The sequence below is a fragment of the Trichosurus vulpecula genome, chromosome 2 (genome assembly GCF_011100635.1).
Source record: "Trichosurus vulpecula isolate mTriVul1 chromosome 2, mTriVul1.pri, whole genome shotgun sequence".
Lineage (NCBI taxonomy): Eukaryota > Metazoa > Chordata > Mammalia > Diprotodontia > Phalangeridae > Trichosurus > Trichosurus vulpecula.
This window is the reverse complement of record NC_050574.1, coordinates 47,723,494-47,738,874: the sequence shown is the minus strand read 5'-3', so window position 1 is coordinate 47,738,874 and position 15,381 is coordinate 47,723,494. Positions and strand designations below refer to the sequence as shown.

General features: G+C 43.6%; 1 protein-coding gene across 1 annotated transcript in view; it reads right to left on the bottom strand.

The window, feature by feature from the left end:
• Positions 1 to 15,381, bottom strand: part of FHAD1 (forkhead associated phosphopeptide binding domain 1) — a 189,718-nt gene that overhangs the window by 92,248 nt on the left and 82,089 nt on the right. The window contains 3 exon segments of the mRNA XM_036745951.1: positions 1,532 to 1,684; positions 4,566 to 4,649; positions 11,844 to 11,951. Coding sequence (XP_036601846.1) covers positions 1,532 to 1,684; positions 4,566 to 4,649; positions 11,844 to 11,951 — 345 coding nt within the window.

The following is a 15,381-nucleotide window of genomic DNA, read 5'->3' as shown; positions in this document are numbered from 1 at the left end:
CTTTCTCTTTCCAGACAAGTTCCTCTGATGAGGAAAGATACGTATAACACAGCAGACTCTCAGGGCTGTTCTAGGACACAGTGACCATTCAAGGTCAGACCTCCTCTAACTAGCCGGGGGATGGAAGCATAGGATTTAAGAATTGAAAGAGGCCTTAGATGACTTAGCCTGACCCCACCGCTTTACGGAGGAAGAGGCCCAGTTAAGGGTACACAGGTCATCGTAGGACTGTGAACCTGACTCCAAGTCGTCTCCTTTTCTGCTCTTACCACTTGGCTTAATACGTTGTTAACTGTTTTTGAAGAAAAAAAAAACACTGTTTGAGTGACATATTACCAGGAGTAGTTAGCTCAAGGGAGCGTGTTGAGCTTTGGCAAAACTTGGAGGCAGGGTGGGGGTTGGGGACAGAAACAGAAGCTGCTGGGGGGCAGAACGGCCTGATGTGGTAGGGTGAGGTCAGGCCTGACCTTGGGCAGCTGGCCCCAAACACATACGACGTGGCGTAGTGTTAAGAGCACTGGACTGAGAGTGGGAAGGTCTGGGCATCAGTACTGGCTCTGTTACTCACTCGGTGACTTTACAAATAACGTTCCCTCTCTGACCTTCAGCTTCCTTTTCTGTGAAAGGAAGGTGTTGGGGAAGACTAGATGATCTATGCAAAGCCTGTCAAATATCAGGAGCTGCTTTGTTGAGATTATTATTATTACTATCGCTATTTCAATTCTGATAAAGGGGCCCCGTACATAGGGAGCTGAACCTAGAATCAGAAAGACCCGAGTTCATATCCAGCCTCAGACACACACTGGCTGTGTGACCCTGGACAAGTCTCTTCACCTCTGTTTCCCGCAGTTTCCTCAACTCTAACATGAGGATAATAATATCCCCAACCTTGTAGGGTTGTTATGAGGATCAAATGAGATATTTGTAAAAGCACTTAGCATGTGCCTGACACACAGTAGGTGCTATACAAATACTCACTCCCTGCCTTTTCCTGATGTCCTATTTCCTAAGCTTCTCCTCAGCTCTGATGTTCTAGGTTCTAAGGCCCCTCCCAGCTCTGACATCCCATGTTCTAAGGGCCCTCCAAGCTCTGACATTCTGTGTTCTAAGGGTCCTCTCAGCTCTCACATCCTGTGTTCTAAGGCCCCTCCAAGCTCTGACATCCTGTGCTCTAAGGCCCCTCCCAGCTCTGACATCCCATGTTCTAAGGGCCCTCTAAGCTCTGACATTCTGTGTTCTAAGGGTCCTCTCAGCTCTCACATCCTGTGTTCTAAGGCCCCTCCAAGCTCTGACATCCTGTGCTCTAAGGGCCCTCCCAGCTCTGACATCCTGTGTTCTAAGGCCCCTCCTAGCTCTGACATCCTGTGTTCTAAGGGCCCTCCCAGCTCTGATATTTTCAATGGGCAACAAGCCAACACAAGAACTTCTCAATCTGTCCCATAAACCCCTCTTACTCTAGAGCAGGATGGTTTTCAAAATGAGAAGAGCAAAAACTAAACTAACTTGGCATTTACTAAAGTGCACAAGTGACCTGGCAGTCCTCCAAGAAGGCCTTCAGCTTGTCCATTTGGACCACGAGCTCCTCCTTGCTAGATCTGGTGGCCCAGCTGCTCTTATTGGTGAGGATTTTTTTCTGCTGCAAGTTGAAGTTGTCCTCGATGACATGGGAGATGGTCTCTACCAGCTGGTTGTGGGGAAGAACAAACAGCCACCAAAAAGATGGGTCAAGTTGGAGAAGTTCTGATAGAGATGCAAGGGCAAGCATGAAAACTGGGGAATGCTGGGGGAAAGGTAACTTCAGTCCCATGACTTGGCTTGGATTCATGACCCATCACTGGAAAAAGTCATAGACCGGTCTCTTGTACTGATAAATTAAATTGTGTAGTCATGGGCAAGTCTCTTTTTCGAAGCCTTAGTTTCTATCTCTGTAAAATGGGGTAATAAAGTATTTTCACTCTCTCTCTCCTAGGAACTTAGTCATGAAAGTGACTTGTAAACTTTAAAAAGATACCAAATGAGTTATATAGTGGAAAGATCTCTAGATGTGGATTCAGAGAACCCGGGTTCAAATTCTGGCTTTGTTGCTTACTAACTAGGTGAATCTGGGTCCCTTATGTGGCCTCACTAGGCCTCAGTTTGCTTATCAGTGAAGTTGTGGGGCAGGTTCCTTCCTGATCTAAATCTTTGGTTGTGTTTGACCACTCCTTCTGATGCATCACCTTGGATGAGTCACTTTACCTTCTTTGGCCTCAGTTTCCTCTTCTGTAAATGAAGGAGTTGGCTTGGAAGGCCTCTAAGTTCCCTTCCAGTTCTAAATCTAGGATTGTGTGAGCCTTCCTGGGCTTCTTTTTCTTCTTCAATAAAATGGAGTTGGACTGGATAGGTATGGAACTCCCTTCCAGATCTGAATCTATGATCCCATAATCCTTCCGAGCCTGTTTTCTCACCTGGAAAATGGGAATAATTCTCCTACTACATACTTCATGGAGTCAACGTGAGGAGGCTACTGGGTATATTTAAAACACCTTATAAATACGACTGATCAGAACTGACACTGAATGTCAAGGCTAACCTTGATTCCAGAGGACTCATAGTGATCATTATCTCCTCCCTCTCAGGGCAGAGGTGGTGGGCTATCAGAACGTCCACATCTGACAGTGTATGCAACATTCTGCAAATTCTGCATGCAGCCCACCATCTCTCTAACAGGAGGAGGGAGAGGTTGATCACCACTGGTCCTCTGGAATCAAGACCGCTTTTGGTTGTTGTTGTGTTTCAACCATTTTTCAATTGTGTCTGACTCTTCGTGACCCCATTTGGGGTTTTCTTGTCAAAGATACTGGAGTGGTTTGCTATTTCCTTCTCCAGCTCATTTTACAGATGAGGGAACTGAGGCAGACAAGTTTGGGCTTTGGAGGAGATTCCAAAGGTGGCATTTCATGGGATCCTAGATCTAGAGCTGTGAGGGGTCTTTGGGGTCCTCTAATCCAGTTCAGTGCCAGGCACATAGGAGGCCATGCTTAAATACTATTTGACTGACTGACTAGTTCAATAGCCTAATTTTTTCAGGGAAGGAAACTAAGGCCAAGATATGATAAGTGACCTGCCCAAAGTCACACAGAGTCAATAGAAAGCCTGAGTCAGAACCCAGATCCTCAGACTCCAAATCAGGCACATCTGGCTAAGGGTCTGGCTGAAGCACCTATGTACTTGCAGTAACACCAGGATGTTTCTAGACCAATGAAGGCTCACTGCCATACACTTCACCTCTAAAGCCTTTGCTTTATCACAGAGAGTTAGTAAGATGTTCATCTGAGCCACCAAATTCAGGATAGAACCTGAGTTTGATTAGTGGCCAGCAAATGGAATCCATGCATACATAGGGAAATAGACCATTTCCGCCCTATGGCCCAATCCTCTGGACAGGGGCTGACTGTGGGAATTTTCTTGCCCAAACTCCTAAGAGAGGAGGTTATGCCATTAACTTACAGAGATGGAACAGGAGAATTGGACCCAACAACAGCTGTTACAACTAACAGCCGGAATCAAGGTCAAGCAGCCACACCACATACCCCAAAGATGAAATAAGTGAGGAGAACAGAAGGTCTGGCTGAAGCATCTTCTATCAAGAGATGCAGCCTTTTGAAGGCCTCAGAGTTAAGAAAACCTGTGTTCAAATCCAGACTGTCATGTAGGGACAGCTACATGATTCTAGACAAGTCATCTACTCCCTCTGTGGCAGTTAACTCTCTAAAACAGGGGTTCTTAACTTGGGACCCATGAACTCAAAAATCAGTTTGATAACTGTATTTCGGTTTAATTGATTTCCTTCCTAAATCTATATATTTTATGTCAAGAATTGGAGAAAGGGTCCATCGACTTCACTAGACTGTCCGAGGAGACCTTAATACAGAAAGGATAAAGAACCCCTGCTCCAAGACTATAAATTTCACATGACTAGTATGGAGATAGGTTTTGCATGACTATACATGTATAACTTATATCAACTTGCTTGCCTTCTCAAAATAAGGAGGGGTGGGGAGGGAGGGAGAGAATTTGAAACTCAAAAATTTAAAAACAAATGTTTAAATTGCTTTTACATGTAATTGGGGAAAAATAAAATACTAAATAGATGGAAAAAAGACTATAAGTTTCAAATGCCCATCTGAATCAGTGGAAGGAGTTTCTACATTGGAAATTTCCCATTCTAATGAAATAAAAGATCTGGGACCTCCTCCCTCTTCCCCTCCCCCCCCCTCCTTCAAAAAATCTTTTACCAAGGAGTCTCCTTGGGGGGAAATTACTTAGGTGAATCACATGTGATTGACACCTAGTCTCAAAGAGATTGGATAAGTATTTAATGGAAATGTTGCGAGAACATTCAGGCTTTTGCTTCAATACCCGAAATTCTGCAAAATCAAAACAAATCTTTCCGTTGTAGTGACAGGGAGAAAATGATGTGCCAGCCGCACAGACAGAGACATATGCTCTCATATGGGATGGGATCCGAAGTCACTCACGCTTGGCAGACAGTGAGGGACCTGCTGTCGGAAAGTGGGACTCACCTGCTGATTGGTGACGATCCTGGCCTGAGGCAGTTTTCCTCGGCCGTAGATGACTTCTATTATTTGACTTCGGAAATTTTCCAGCTGAAGCAGAAAGAGTGACCATCAGGCAGAAGACAGTCAGCTGTCTGCAGTCTGCCAAGTCTCCCCGTGCATGAGCCTGGGGCAGTGGCCTCATAAAAAATCTTAGGCTGTCCCCTTCGTGAGGGCGGGGACCACAGAAGAAAACAGAAAGCCTGGCCTTAATTGACTGGGAGGCCCTTCTGTTTGACTTAATTGACCCGTGTGACTGCCAGACCAGTTCTAAGATAGGAACAAAGGCTCTGAATGGGACTTCTAGTCAATTACCCACTGGAGGTGCCCATGACCTTGAGCTAAGAGTGGTTGTTATAGGCTATAGTGAGATGGTAATGAGCGTGGAGGCCTCATTTGGGTGAGTTGCCAGGCATTCTCCTGCGGTGCTTTAGTGTTTAGGATGGGGATGAGAGCGGGGGTGGGGTGGGGGGGAAGGGGTCACATGATTTAAAGTTGAAAGGCATTTTATGGAAAGACACCTTCTGAAAGATCACTGGCCTTGAAAGCTGGGAGCCTGAGACTGAATCCCAGTTCTGACATTCCCTGGCTATGTGAGCCTGGGCAAGGCTGACCCTCAGTTTCCCCAACTCTAAAATGGACATAGTACTGTTTCTTTCTTTAACATTTTATCTCCAGTGAGAACTACAGCCAGACACATGACATTCTTCAGGAGAGGTCTTGCTTAAATAACCTGCCAAGTTAAGACAGGAGTTGCAACATGAAGCTCAAGACAGCTTTCTTATTTGTCTGGTTTCTCTGCTGCTTAGACCTTTAAAAGCCTCACCAGGGCATGAGTGATTTGCCCATGAGGGAGGATGAGCAAAGCAACTCACCACCAACATGTGCATCCCTTGGCCTGATTCCTGTCCCAGACTAGCACTAGAGAGGGAGGCATTTCAGGTGACTTGCTGCTCTTCTCCCGATGCTTCTCCTTCTCCTAGCTACCCAGGTGGTTTACCTGCTGCTGAACTGGAGGGAACAGCTGCTTAAGAAAATGGCAGATTTCTTCACCATGACTTAATAAATAGGAATTACTGGTGAGCTCTTGGCTAGAAATAGGGTGCACCTAACATGGGTGGGTAAAAATTTACATGCCTGGAGTCTTACAAATGTAACTGAAAATGGTTTAGGCTGAAAAGAAAAGTTGCCTGCCAAGTAAGATACCATAAAGGAGAGGTAGAATGTGGGAAGAAGGATAACAGGAGAGAGGTCCAGTAATGCAAAGGAAGTGAAAATCTAAGAAAAGAACCAGTAATAAAAATCACAGCCTAAAATATATGACTGTAAACGTATATATACCACATACATGTATATGTGTGTAATATATATCATATGTATATATGCACGTGTGCATATGTCACACGTATTTGTGTATTGTTTGTCTATGTGTGTATTTGTATGTATCATATGCATGCATATAGGTGTGTATATGTCACATGCACACATGTGCATGCTTCATACATGCATATATGTTCACATGCATCTATAACATGTATATGTGTACACATAATGTGTGTGTCGTGTGTATATCATGTATGTATATACCACATTTGTGTATATATGTATATATCTTATATGTACATGTGTATTATGTCTATATCACATGTATGTGTATGACATGCACAGGTATATATGTGCATGTGTGTATATGTTCATATATCCTATGTATGTGCACATGTATATCATGTGTAGTGTATGTCATATGTGTGTATATATGGCATATATGTGTATTTGTGTGTCTCATGTGTGTATGAGTGTATATCCATCCACAAATGCACCAAATACAGCTAACAAACAAGGTGAGCTAATCTAAATTCAACGAGGTGAATGTAACGATTTCATAGATATCATTGAGGCTCGGTGATATTCCATAAATCTGGACGGACATTTTTGCTGTTGTTTAATCATTTCAGTCGTGTGCACCTGACTGGGAAACAAAAGGACAGGTAAAAGCAAAAATGTGGAGAGGGAGAACGGAATACAATTGCATAGCAAGAAGATGTATTCACGTGAGGAAATCCCACAGCCAAAGATAAGGAAACATGGTCAAGACCATTTGGGAGAACATCAACACAACCCATTTGTTGCTAAGGCCTGTTGTCGTCACCTTCCCGACATCTCTTGAATACTCTCCCTTCTCTCCTGTGACGCTGTCTCCTTCTGGTGCAGATATCACCTCATGCCTGGACTATTGTAATAGCCTGCAGGTGGATCTGCTGCCTCAAGTCTCTCCCCACTCCAGTTCATTCTCCACTACCTGTCAAACTGATTTCACTAAAAGGTACGCCCTAAGGGGATAAAGAGCCAGGCCTGAAGTCAGGAAGACCTGAGTTCAAATGCAGTCTCAGACACTTACTAGCTTTGTGACCCTGGGCAAGTCATTTAACCCTGTTTGCCTCAGTTTCCTCATCTGTAAAATGAGCTGGAGAAGGAAATGGCAAACCACTCCAGTATCTCTGCCAAAAAACACAAAAAAAACAAAAAAAAAACAAAACCCAAAAGGAATCATGAGGAGTCTGAAACAACTGAAATCACTGAACAACAGCAAAAATGTTGGCCAGATCTTCTACCTCCCACTCAATAAATTTCAGGGGCTCCTCTTTACCACCATGATCAAATAAAAAATTCTCTGGTTGACTTTTAAAACTCTCATAATGTGGCCCCTTTCAAGCTTTCCAGCCTTCTTACACGTTTCTCCCTCCCATGTACACTATGGTACAGTGACACTGACCTCTTTGCCATTCTTTGCATAAAATGCTCCATCACCTGATTCCAGGCACCTTCCCTGGCCATCCCCCATGCCTGGAATCCTCTCCCTTCTCATCTTCACCTCCAAGCTTCCTTCCAGTCTCAGCTCAAATCCCACCTTCTGCAAGAAGCCTTTCTCAGTCCTCCTTATTCTTAGGGCCTTCCCTCTGAGACAACCCCCAGTTTACCCTGTATATATCTTGTTGGTAATTAGTTGTTTGCACGATGTTTCCCTCACCGGATTGTGGGCTTCTTGAGAGCAGGGACTGGTGTTTTTCTGTCTGTTTGTTTTTTGCCCTTTTTTGTATCCCCGGTGCTCAGCAGTGCCTCGCACATAGCTGGTGCTTAATAAATGCTACCTGACTGACTGAGAGGCAAAAGCCATCATGCTATAGGAATATATTACTGAGGAGAGGGGTCAAACACATAACCTACATATGACCTGCAAAACTCCCAAGTGCTGCCCAGACCAGATTAAAATGTAATTGGGAAATAAACAACAAAATAAATAATAATACTATAAAACAGAGATAAAGTTGACAAGTGGTTTTCTAAGTCAATATATGGTTCACAGGGTTCCTTATTTATGGTTTAGTGGCCTCTGTTTCTTTTTGAGCTTGATACCTCTGCTACAGACCATATGGACCAGTGGAGGAAATAGATAAAGAGTTTAGCAAATGTTATCCAATCTCTGGCCTAGTGCTTTGGGGACCATGACACAAGAAATGCTTGGTCTTAAGAGGGTGGTCAGGGATTCAACATCTTTTGGAAAAACTCAAGATTCCGATTAAAAAAAAAAAATTTGTAAAGTGCCTACTATGTGGCAGGCACCGTGCTAAGGATTTTATAAATATTTATTTATTTGATCTTAATTTGATTTCGTTTGATCTCAATAGCTCAAGAAATTAGAAAAAGACAGAAGTGGTAAGACCAAGAAGAATTCATCAGCAGTTGCACTGGTAACTAAGGTGGGACTTTCTTACTGTTTTAGAATGATAAATTAATTAAGTCTCTTTGATTGAGTCTTACTAGGTGCTAAACCCCAGGCCCACACCCTTTTACTACTAGGCGCAAAGCCCCGGGCCCAAACCCCTAATTACTAGGTGCTAAGCCTGTGTGGGCAGTGAAGCCCTCAGGGCTCTAAGGGGAGTCACTAAGAGCAGAGCCAATAGCATGCACCTAAGTTCTGGTCCCTCAGATGACGTTTGATGACATCCAATGACTGTACAAAAAGAGAGAACAGAGATATTTGCTTGAAGCTCTCACTCCTGGAGGAGCGTTGGCATGGGACTCTGGACAGCCACTCTAAGAGCCTCCCGGCTTGTCAACTCAGATGTTGATGGTTTCTTGGTAACTATGAATTGTATTTGGTCTGTTTATAATGTATGTTTGTAATTTGTATATATTTGCTCTGAAGTTCAGGATGCTGGCTTTTCCCCCTGAACTAAGTGAATGATACTTGTATGCTGGATTGAAATAAGATTGTTAACCCCTTAACCTTCCTTTCCTTAGTAAAGCAGATCAAAAGAACCTATGCTGGCAGTGTTCTTGTTGTTGGGCTTGTGTTGGTCTTTCACTCCCACAACAGCTGCTAGCCGAATTGTTGCAACAGCAGTAGAGTGAGGATTCCAAAGGGTTGGAATAAAATGGAAGAGAGTCTCTAGAGGGCTGTAGGATTGTGGACAAGTAAGACTGAGGTGGGTAGGGATGAGAGGACCAGAAGAGAGGGAGAGCAATTTCACTTCAGCACTGGAGTAAGAGTAATGAGAGATGGGTATTTGCCTAAGCACAGGACTTTGATGCTAGGAGGCACCCAAACTTGATGACTGAGCAAGAAGTTAATGTTGGCCATCATTGACACCAACTCCAAGAGCCCTGAGATCTCCTAAGGTTTCTAGACTGGTAGACTAGGGCTACCCTAGGGTAATTAGGTTCCTTGGGACTGAACTGACGATCCTCAATCATTGTGAAGCATCAGCCCAAGACTGCAGAGGATAAGGCACACTCAGGAGCAATCCTTGGTCAGGCATTCAGCTCCTGACCTCTGGAACCCTGAAAGGAAAGGCCCTTACTACTCCTTCCTATCCTTTAGGTGTCCTGGGGCTTGGGAATCTGAAATGGTTTCAAGTCCCCTTCAAAGCTGGTCATCTACTGTCCAAAGCACCAAAGGGCTTAGAATCTCCATCCAAGCACACACTCTGCAGCTTACATCTGAGAAGGCTTAGAGCACCTCTATTTACTTTGGTTTCTTGAGAACTGAACCTCTTATAATTCTAAGACCCTGGTCATGGAGGAAGAAGAAGTTGGTAAATAGGTCCCTTTAGATTTAGCTGAACTCCTACTAACCTCCATTTTGGACCCTCATCCTAAGATACAGGGTCAGCTAGGTGGCTCAGCGAATAGAGTCTCAGACCTGGAGTCAGGAAGACCTGAGTTCAAATGTGACCTCAGATACTAGTGTGATCGTAGGCCGGTCACTTAACCTCTATTTCCCTCAGTTTCCCCATCTGTAAACCCACTTCCCAGGGTTGCTACAAGGACCAAATGAGATAATAATGGTAAAGCACTTACCATAGTGCCTTGCACATACCAGACATTACATAAATGCTGGTTATTATGCTTATGACTGTGATATATCTGATGTCAAGAAGTGAGACGTAGCCAGGAGAAACCTGACACTAAGTGGCATAATCACTTAGCTTCTAGCTTCTGGAAATGCAAATGCCTCCTCAGTCATAAGTGTGCTGAGGCAGAGGATTTGAAATAACTTGGTATTTCTTTCAGAGAAGACTTCCTGCTAGTGTCCGCAGCATCTAGACACTCAAGATGGCTTAGAGTTTCTTTTGGAGCAGGCCATTTACTGCCCTCAACACCTAGAAGCTGAGGCCTTAGTAGGGCCTCATCCAGCACTTAAGACATTAAATACAAGGCTGAAACTAAGATATTAATGTTTGCCTGAACTGTGCCTACATTTACTAGAAAGGGATGGGGTGTAGGCTACTTGTTCAACAGTCTCAAAGCATGTTTGTCTTTTGGAGAGAGTCCAGGTGTGGTGAACCTGCAGCCTCAAGGCCACATGTAGCCTTCTAGGTCCTCGGGTGGGGCCTTTTGACTGAGTCCAAGTTTTACTGAACAAATCCTTTTATTAAGGGAATTCCTTTTGTGAAGTTTGGATTTGGTCAAGCGGCCACACTTGAGGACCTAGAGGACCACATGTGGCCTCAAGGCCCCAGGTTCCCCACCCCTGGTCACTTGAAACCATGTAGTAGCACTATGAGTCTGGAAGAGTCCATGGGGGACTCTAAAAGAATAAGGGACAGTCTCTGGGGTTTGCACTCATGATGACTCCAAGTTCTGTACCCTTATGAGGGGAGTTTATGGAATACTTGTGAGCACCTTGTGTATTTTTTGTACCTGTTTATGGGTTGTATCCTTTGGATTGTTTGCAATTTTTTCGCCTGAAGGATGAAATAAAGATTGTCCTCTAACCATATGCATTTGTTACCTTGAGTTCTTATATAGGATCTGGGAGCTCTGTTTATCTAGGTATGAAACCTAGGTATGAGCTATATTTGGAGATTTTTCAGGAGTAACTCCATATGGAGAGTAACAAGACAGAAGAGAAAATTACTCTTTTCAATTAGTTACCAGGATTGGGCCCAGTCTTTGTAAGCTCAAAATCTTAAAGAAAAACTAAGCCACGGGTTATAGGTAAAATGGGATGAGGATACACTACATGATCTCCAAGGTTCCTTACAACCTAACGTTCTATGTTCTAAGAGTTCTTCTACCTCTGAGATCTCTGTTCTTAAAGGTCCTCCCATCTCTGACATTCTGTGTTCTAAAGGCCCTTCTAGCTCTGACATTCCATGTTCCAAGGACCATTCCAGTTCTAACATTTTGTGTTCTAAGGACCCCCCCCCCCAGCTCTAACATCTTGTGTTCTAAGGTCCTCCCAGCTCTGACATCTGTATTCTAAAGGCCCTTCCAGCTCTGACATTCCATGTTCCAAGGACCATTCCAGTTCTAACATCTTGTGTTCTAAGGTCCTCCCAGCACCAACATTGTCAATAGAGCTGGAAGCAACTTTCGTTAGATGTTATCTAATCCAACCCCCTCATTTTACAGATGGGGAAATCAAGGATCAGGCAGGGCAGAGATCTGAACCCAGGACCTCTGATCCCAAATATGACACTCTTTTGTACTTGTACTGTCCTGCCTCCAGGCTCTAACACTCTGTGTTCTGAGGTCCCTGCCAGGTCTAACATTCTCTGTTCTTAGGGCTTTTTGTTCTGATATTCCATGATTCAGCTATGATTCATCTATGATTCATTCCAGTCTGTTCGTCTTCACAGAAATGTTTTTCACCAGCTGTTCTGTGGTGTATCTATATTCAGAAAAATGTAAATACTTAACACTACCAGGTGAATGCCTGATACCCTGGCACCTCCCTACCTGACACACTGCTTTGTCCAAATTGTCTTTAAAGAGCCGCTCTCTGTATGCCATCTCTTGAAGCTGAATTAATTTCTTCCTGGAATCCTCCTGCAGCTTCTCTTCAGCCTGGAATAATGAAAGGATATTCTAATACTCAGCTTCTTGGGTCATGGGTGAATATTCATGGATGAGGATGCATACACTCCATTTTACACATGGGGAAACTAAGTTTCAGAGAAAGAAATCGCCCAATGTCACACAGGAAGAAAGTACCAGAGATTGGCTCATGGACTCCGGTTCTCTGATTCCAAACCCAGGTCCCTTTTCATCTCACTACACTGGAGTCACTGACTTTGACCCCCTCTCATTTTAAAGATGAGGAAGCTGAGGCCCAGAGAATTTTATCAACTTGCCCGACCTCTCCTTCTCTAATGGTTCCTTCTCTGCTGCCTGCAAACATGACCTTTTGGAAATGGGGCCAAGCAATGGACCTTGCCCTTCCCCTTCCCAACATTCCCTCTTTGGGGTAATCATTAACTATGCCTTCATTCTGGATAACTTACTAAACCAATGTAAGCTAAGCATTGTTTATATCAGGCCCTATTTCTATCATGGTTTAAGAAGATCTTTTCTCCCAATGGAGGCCATTGTGGGGCAGGTGGTGCATAATTGTTAATTTCATTTTACACAGGAAGCAACCGAAGCCCATAGAGGTAACATGACTTGAGGTCACCCCAGCTTGTAGAAAGGTGAAGCTTCCCTTTCCCCACCTCCTCTTAGATCCCTAAGAACATGAAACTTCTAAAACAATCCAGGCAGCAAGGTAAGCTTTTAACATTCAAATGTTTGGCTTTCAGATATCTTCCATCTCACGAGCTACAAAGAAGGCTCAGATTGGACCAGCCTTGTCATTAATCTGAAATAAATGGTTCCCAATGCTTCTTGCTAATGGTGTTCTATGGAAGTGTGTGATGCTGCCCTCTGCTGGCCATATGCAGCTATTTCTCGACAGTACACTGCCATAGAACCTTTGGAATCACAAGTGAAAGCGCATCTATCATAGGATTGAGAGCCTGTAGACAATTGCTAGTCCACACCTCTCCTTGTAAGTAGAGGAAAACAGAGGGGATCGGTGAAAGGAAATTATTTTGCCAAGATCAGGTCCTCTGATTTCAAATCCAGTGATCTTTCCCATCACAACACATTGGGATCAATCAGCTTAACCCTTCTCACTCTAAAAGTGGGGAAACTGAGGCCCAGAGAGGTTCAGTAAGTTGTCCATGGTCACACAGCAAGTCAATGGCAGAGCTGGCGTTACAGCCCAAGTCTTGTGCTATTCCTCAAACTTTTACCCTGCTAGAATCCGGTTCATTATCTTTTAAATTCATGAATCAACAAAGATTTATTGAGTAACTGAGACCTATGAGGATTTTATTAATTTATTTTGATATTTAACTATCATTTCACTGGTATGGGGGAGTCAAAACAAGGAACAGCCCTCTACCAATGCAAATCCACAATTATTCTTTGACTTAGTCAACTATTCTTCAACTTATAGTCTTGGAGATATGTTTGGGGAATTGCCAAGTTAAGTGATTTTCCCAGGGTCACATAGTCAGTATACATCCAAAGCATGACTTGAATTCGGGTCATCCTGACTGAAGCTAGATCCCTATCCCTCTTCACCTCAGTCTCCAAGCTTCCCTGGCTTCCTTTCATAACCCTCGGCTAAAGTCTTAGCTTCCATAAGAAGCCTTTCCCAGTCCCCCTTAATTCTAATGCCTTCCCTCTGAGATTACCTCTCCTTCTCTCTGAAATTGTATTTCCAATATCTTGTATATATCTTATTTGTACATGGTTGTTTGCACGTTGCCTCTCCCATTAAATGGTGCGCTCCTCGAGAGCAGGACTGTCTTTTGCCTCGTTTTGTATCCCCAGTGTTTAGCACAGTGCCTGGCACATAGTAGGTGCCTGACATCCTCTGGCTGACTTGACTCTCCACCATGCCACGGTGTCTCACTAAGCATTAAAACTAGCAGAAAAAAGTGTGAGCTTCCCAGCTAGTTTTACTATTACTTTTTCAGCTTAGATAAAGGACACTTGCTATGGGATGATTTTTACACATAATACCTCACACTTTTGCTCTAAAGATCAAGAAAATTTTTTTCTTAATTTGGTACCTAGCTTTGCAGCTGGCTTACTTTGTGAATTCATTGAACCTCTTTGGATCTCAGAAAGGGGGAATGATAGGGCATACCTCGAAATTACAGAATGACAGATTTAAAGAGCATTAGAGCTTGAAGGGAACTTAGAACACAGAGCATTAGAACTGGCAGAAGCATTAGGGTGTAGAATGTCAAAGCCAGAAAGAAAGATCATAGGCTTATGGAATCGAGAGCTAAAAAAGGAATGTCAGAAGCCATGCCCCCCATTTTACAGATGTGGAAATGAGGTTCAAGGAAATGAAGGAACCTGTCTAAGGTCCTACAGGTAGTTAACATCAGAGGTGGGCATTGAACCCAGGTCTTCTGATTCCAGAGTCTTTCCTCTTTGCAGAATGTTATAGCTAGAAGAAACGCTGGAACATAGGCTAGGATGTCAGAGCTGGGAAGGACCTTAGAACATAGATGGCTAGAGCTAGTAGGAATTTTGGAGAACAGAAGGCGAGAGCTCAAATGGACTAGGGGACCCAGGATGTCGGAGGACTAGGAGGACTTTAGAACATGAAACGTTTGAGTTGGGAGGGAATTTCAGACATAGAATGTTAGACCTAGAAGAAAACTTAGAACATAGTTGTTAGAAATGGGAAGGTGCTGGAGATTAAGCAGAGCTACTCCCAAATTCTATAGAGGATGATATTTTTTATGTGGAGGAGACATTGTGAAGGCTAGAGAGTCCATAGTAAGCTTGCCAAGATTCTTAAGAGAAATATATTCTATTAAATTGTACTCTACTAAACCATCTATACTATATAATCCCATAACTACACTGTCCCATATATACTATACCATACCATAACTATACCATACAATATGATGCTATATCGTATTATGTTACCATTGCTGTTCAATCATTTCAGTCATGTCTGACTCTCCGTGACCCCATTTGGGGCTTTCTTGGCAAAGATGTTGGAAGGGTTTCCCATTTCCTTCTTTACCCATCTTATAGATGAGGAAACTGAGGCAGACAGGGTTAAGTGACTTGCCCAGGATCACACAGCTAGCACGTGTCTGAGGGCAGATTTGAACTCACAAAGAGGAGTCTTCCTGACTCCAGGGCTAGCGTTCTAGCCACTTCGCCACCTACTTGTTCATATATCATATTTGTGCTATACTGTATATAATATGGTAGATTACCATACCACACTCTACCATACCATGCCCAACCCTACTCATCTCTTACCATACTGTACTATGCTATGGAACTTAATTTCTAAGTGGTTCAGGTGATGAAAGTAGGACACAAGAGATTTTCTATAATGGTGAGGCCAGATCCAAACAGGGAATCAGTCCCAGGCTAAGATGAGATCAACCCAGAGGGTTGCAGTCATAGGCTA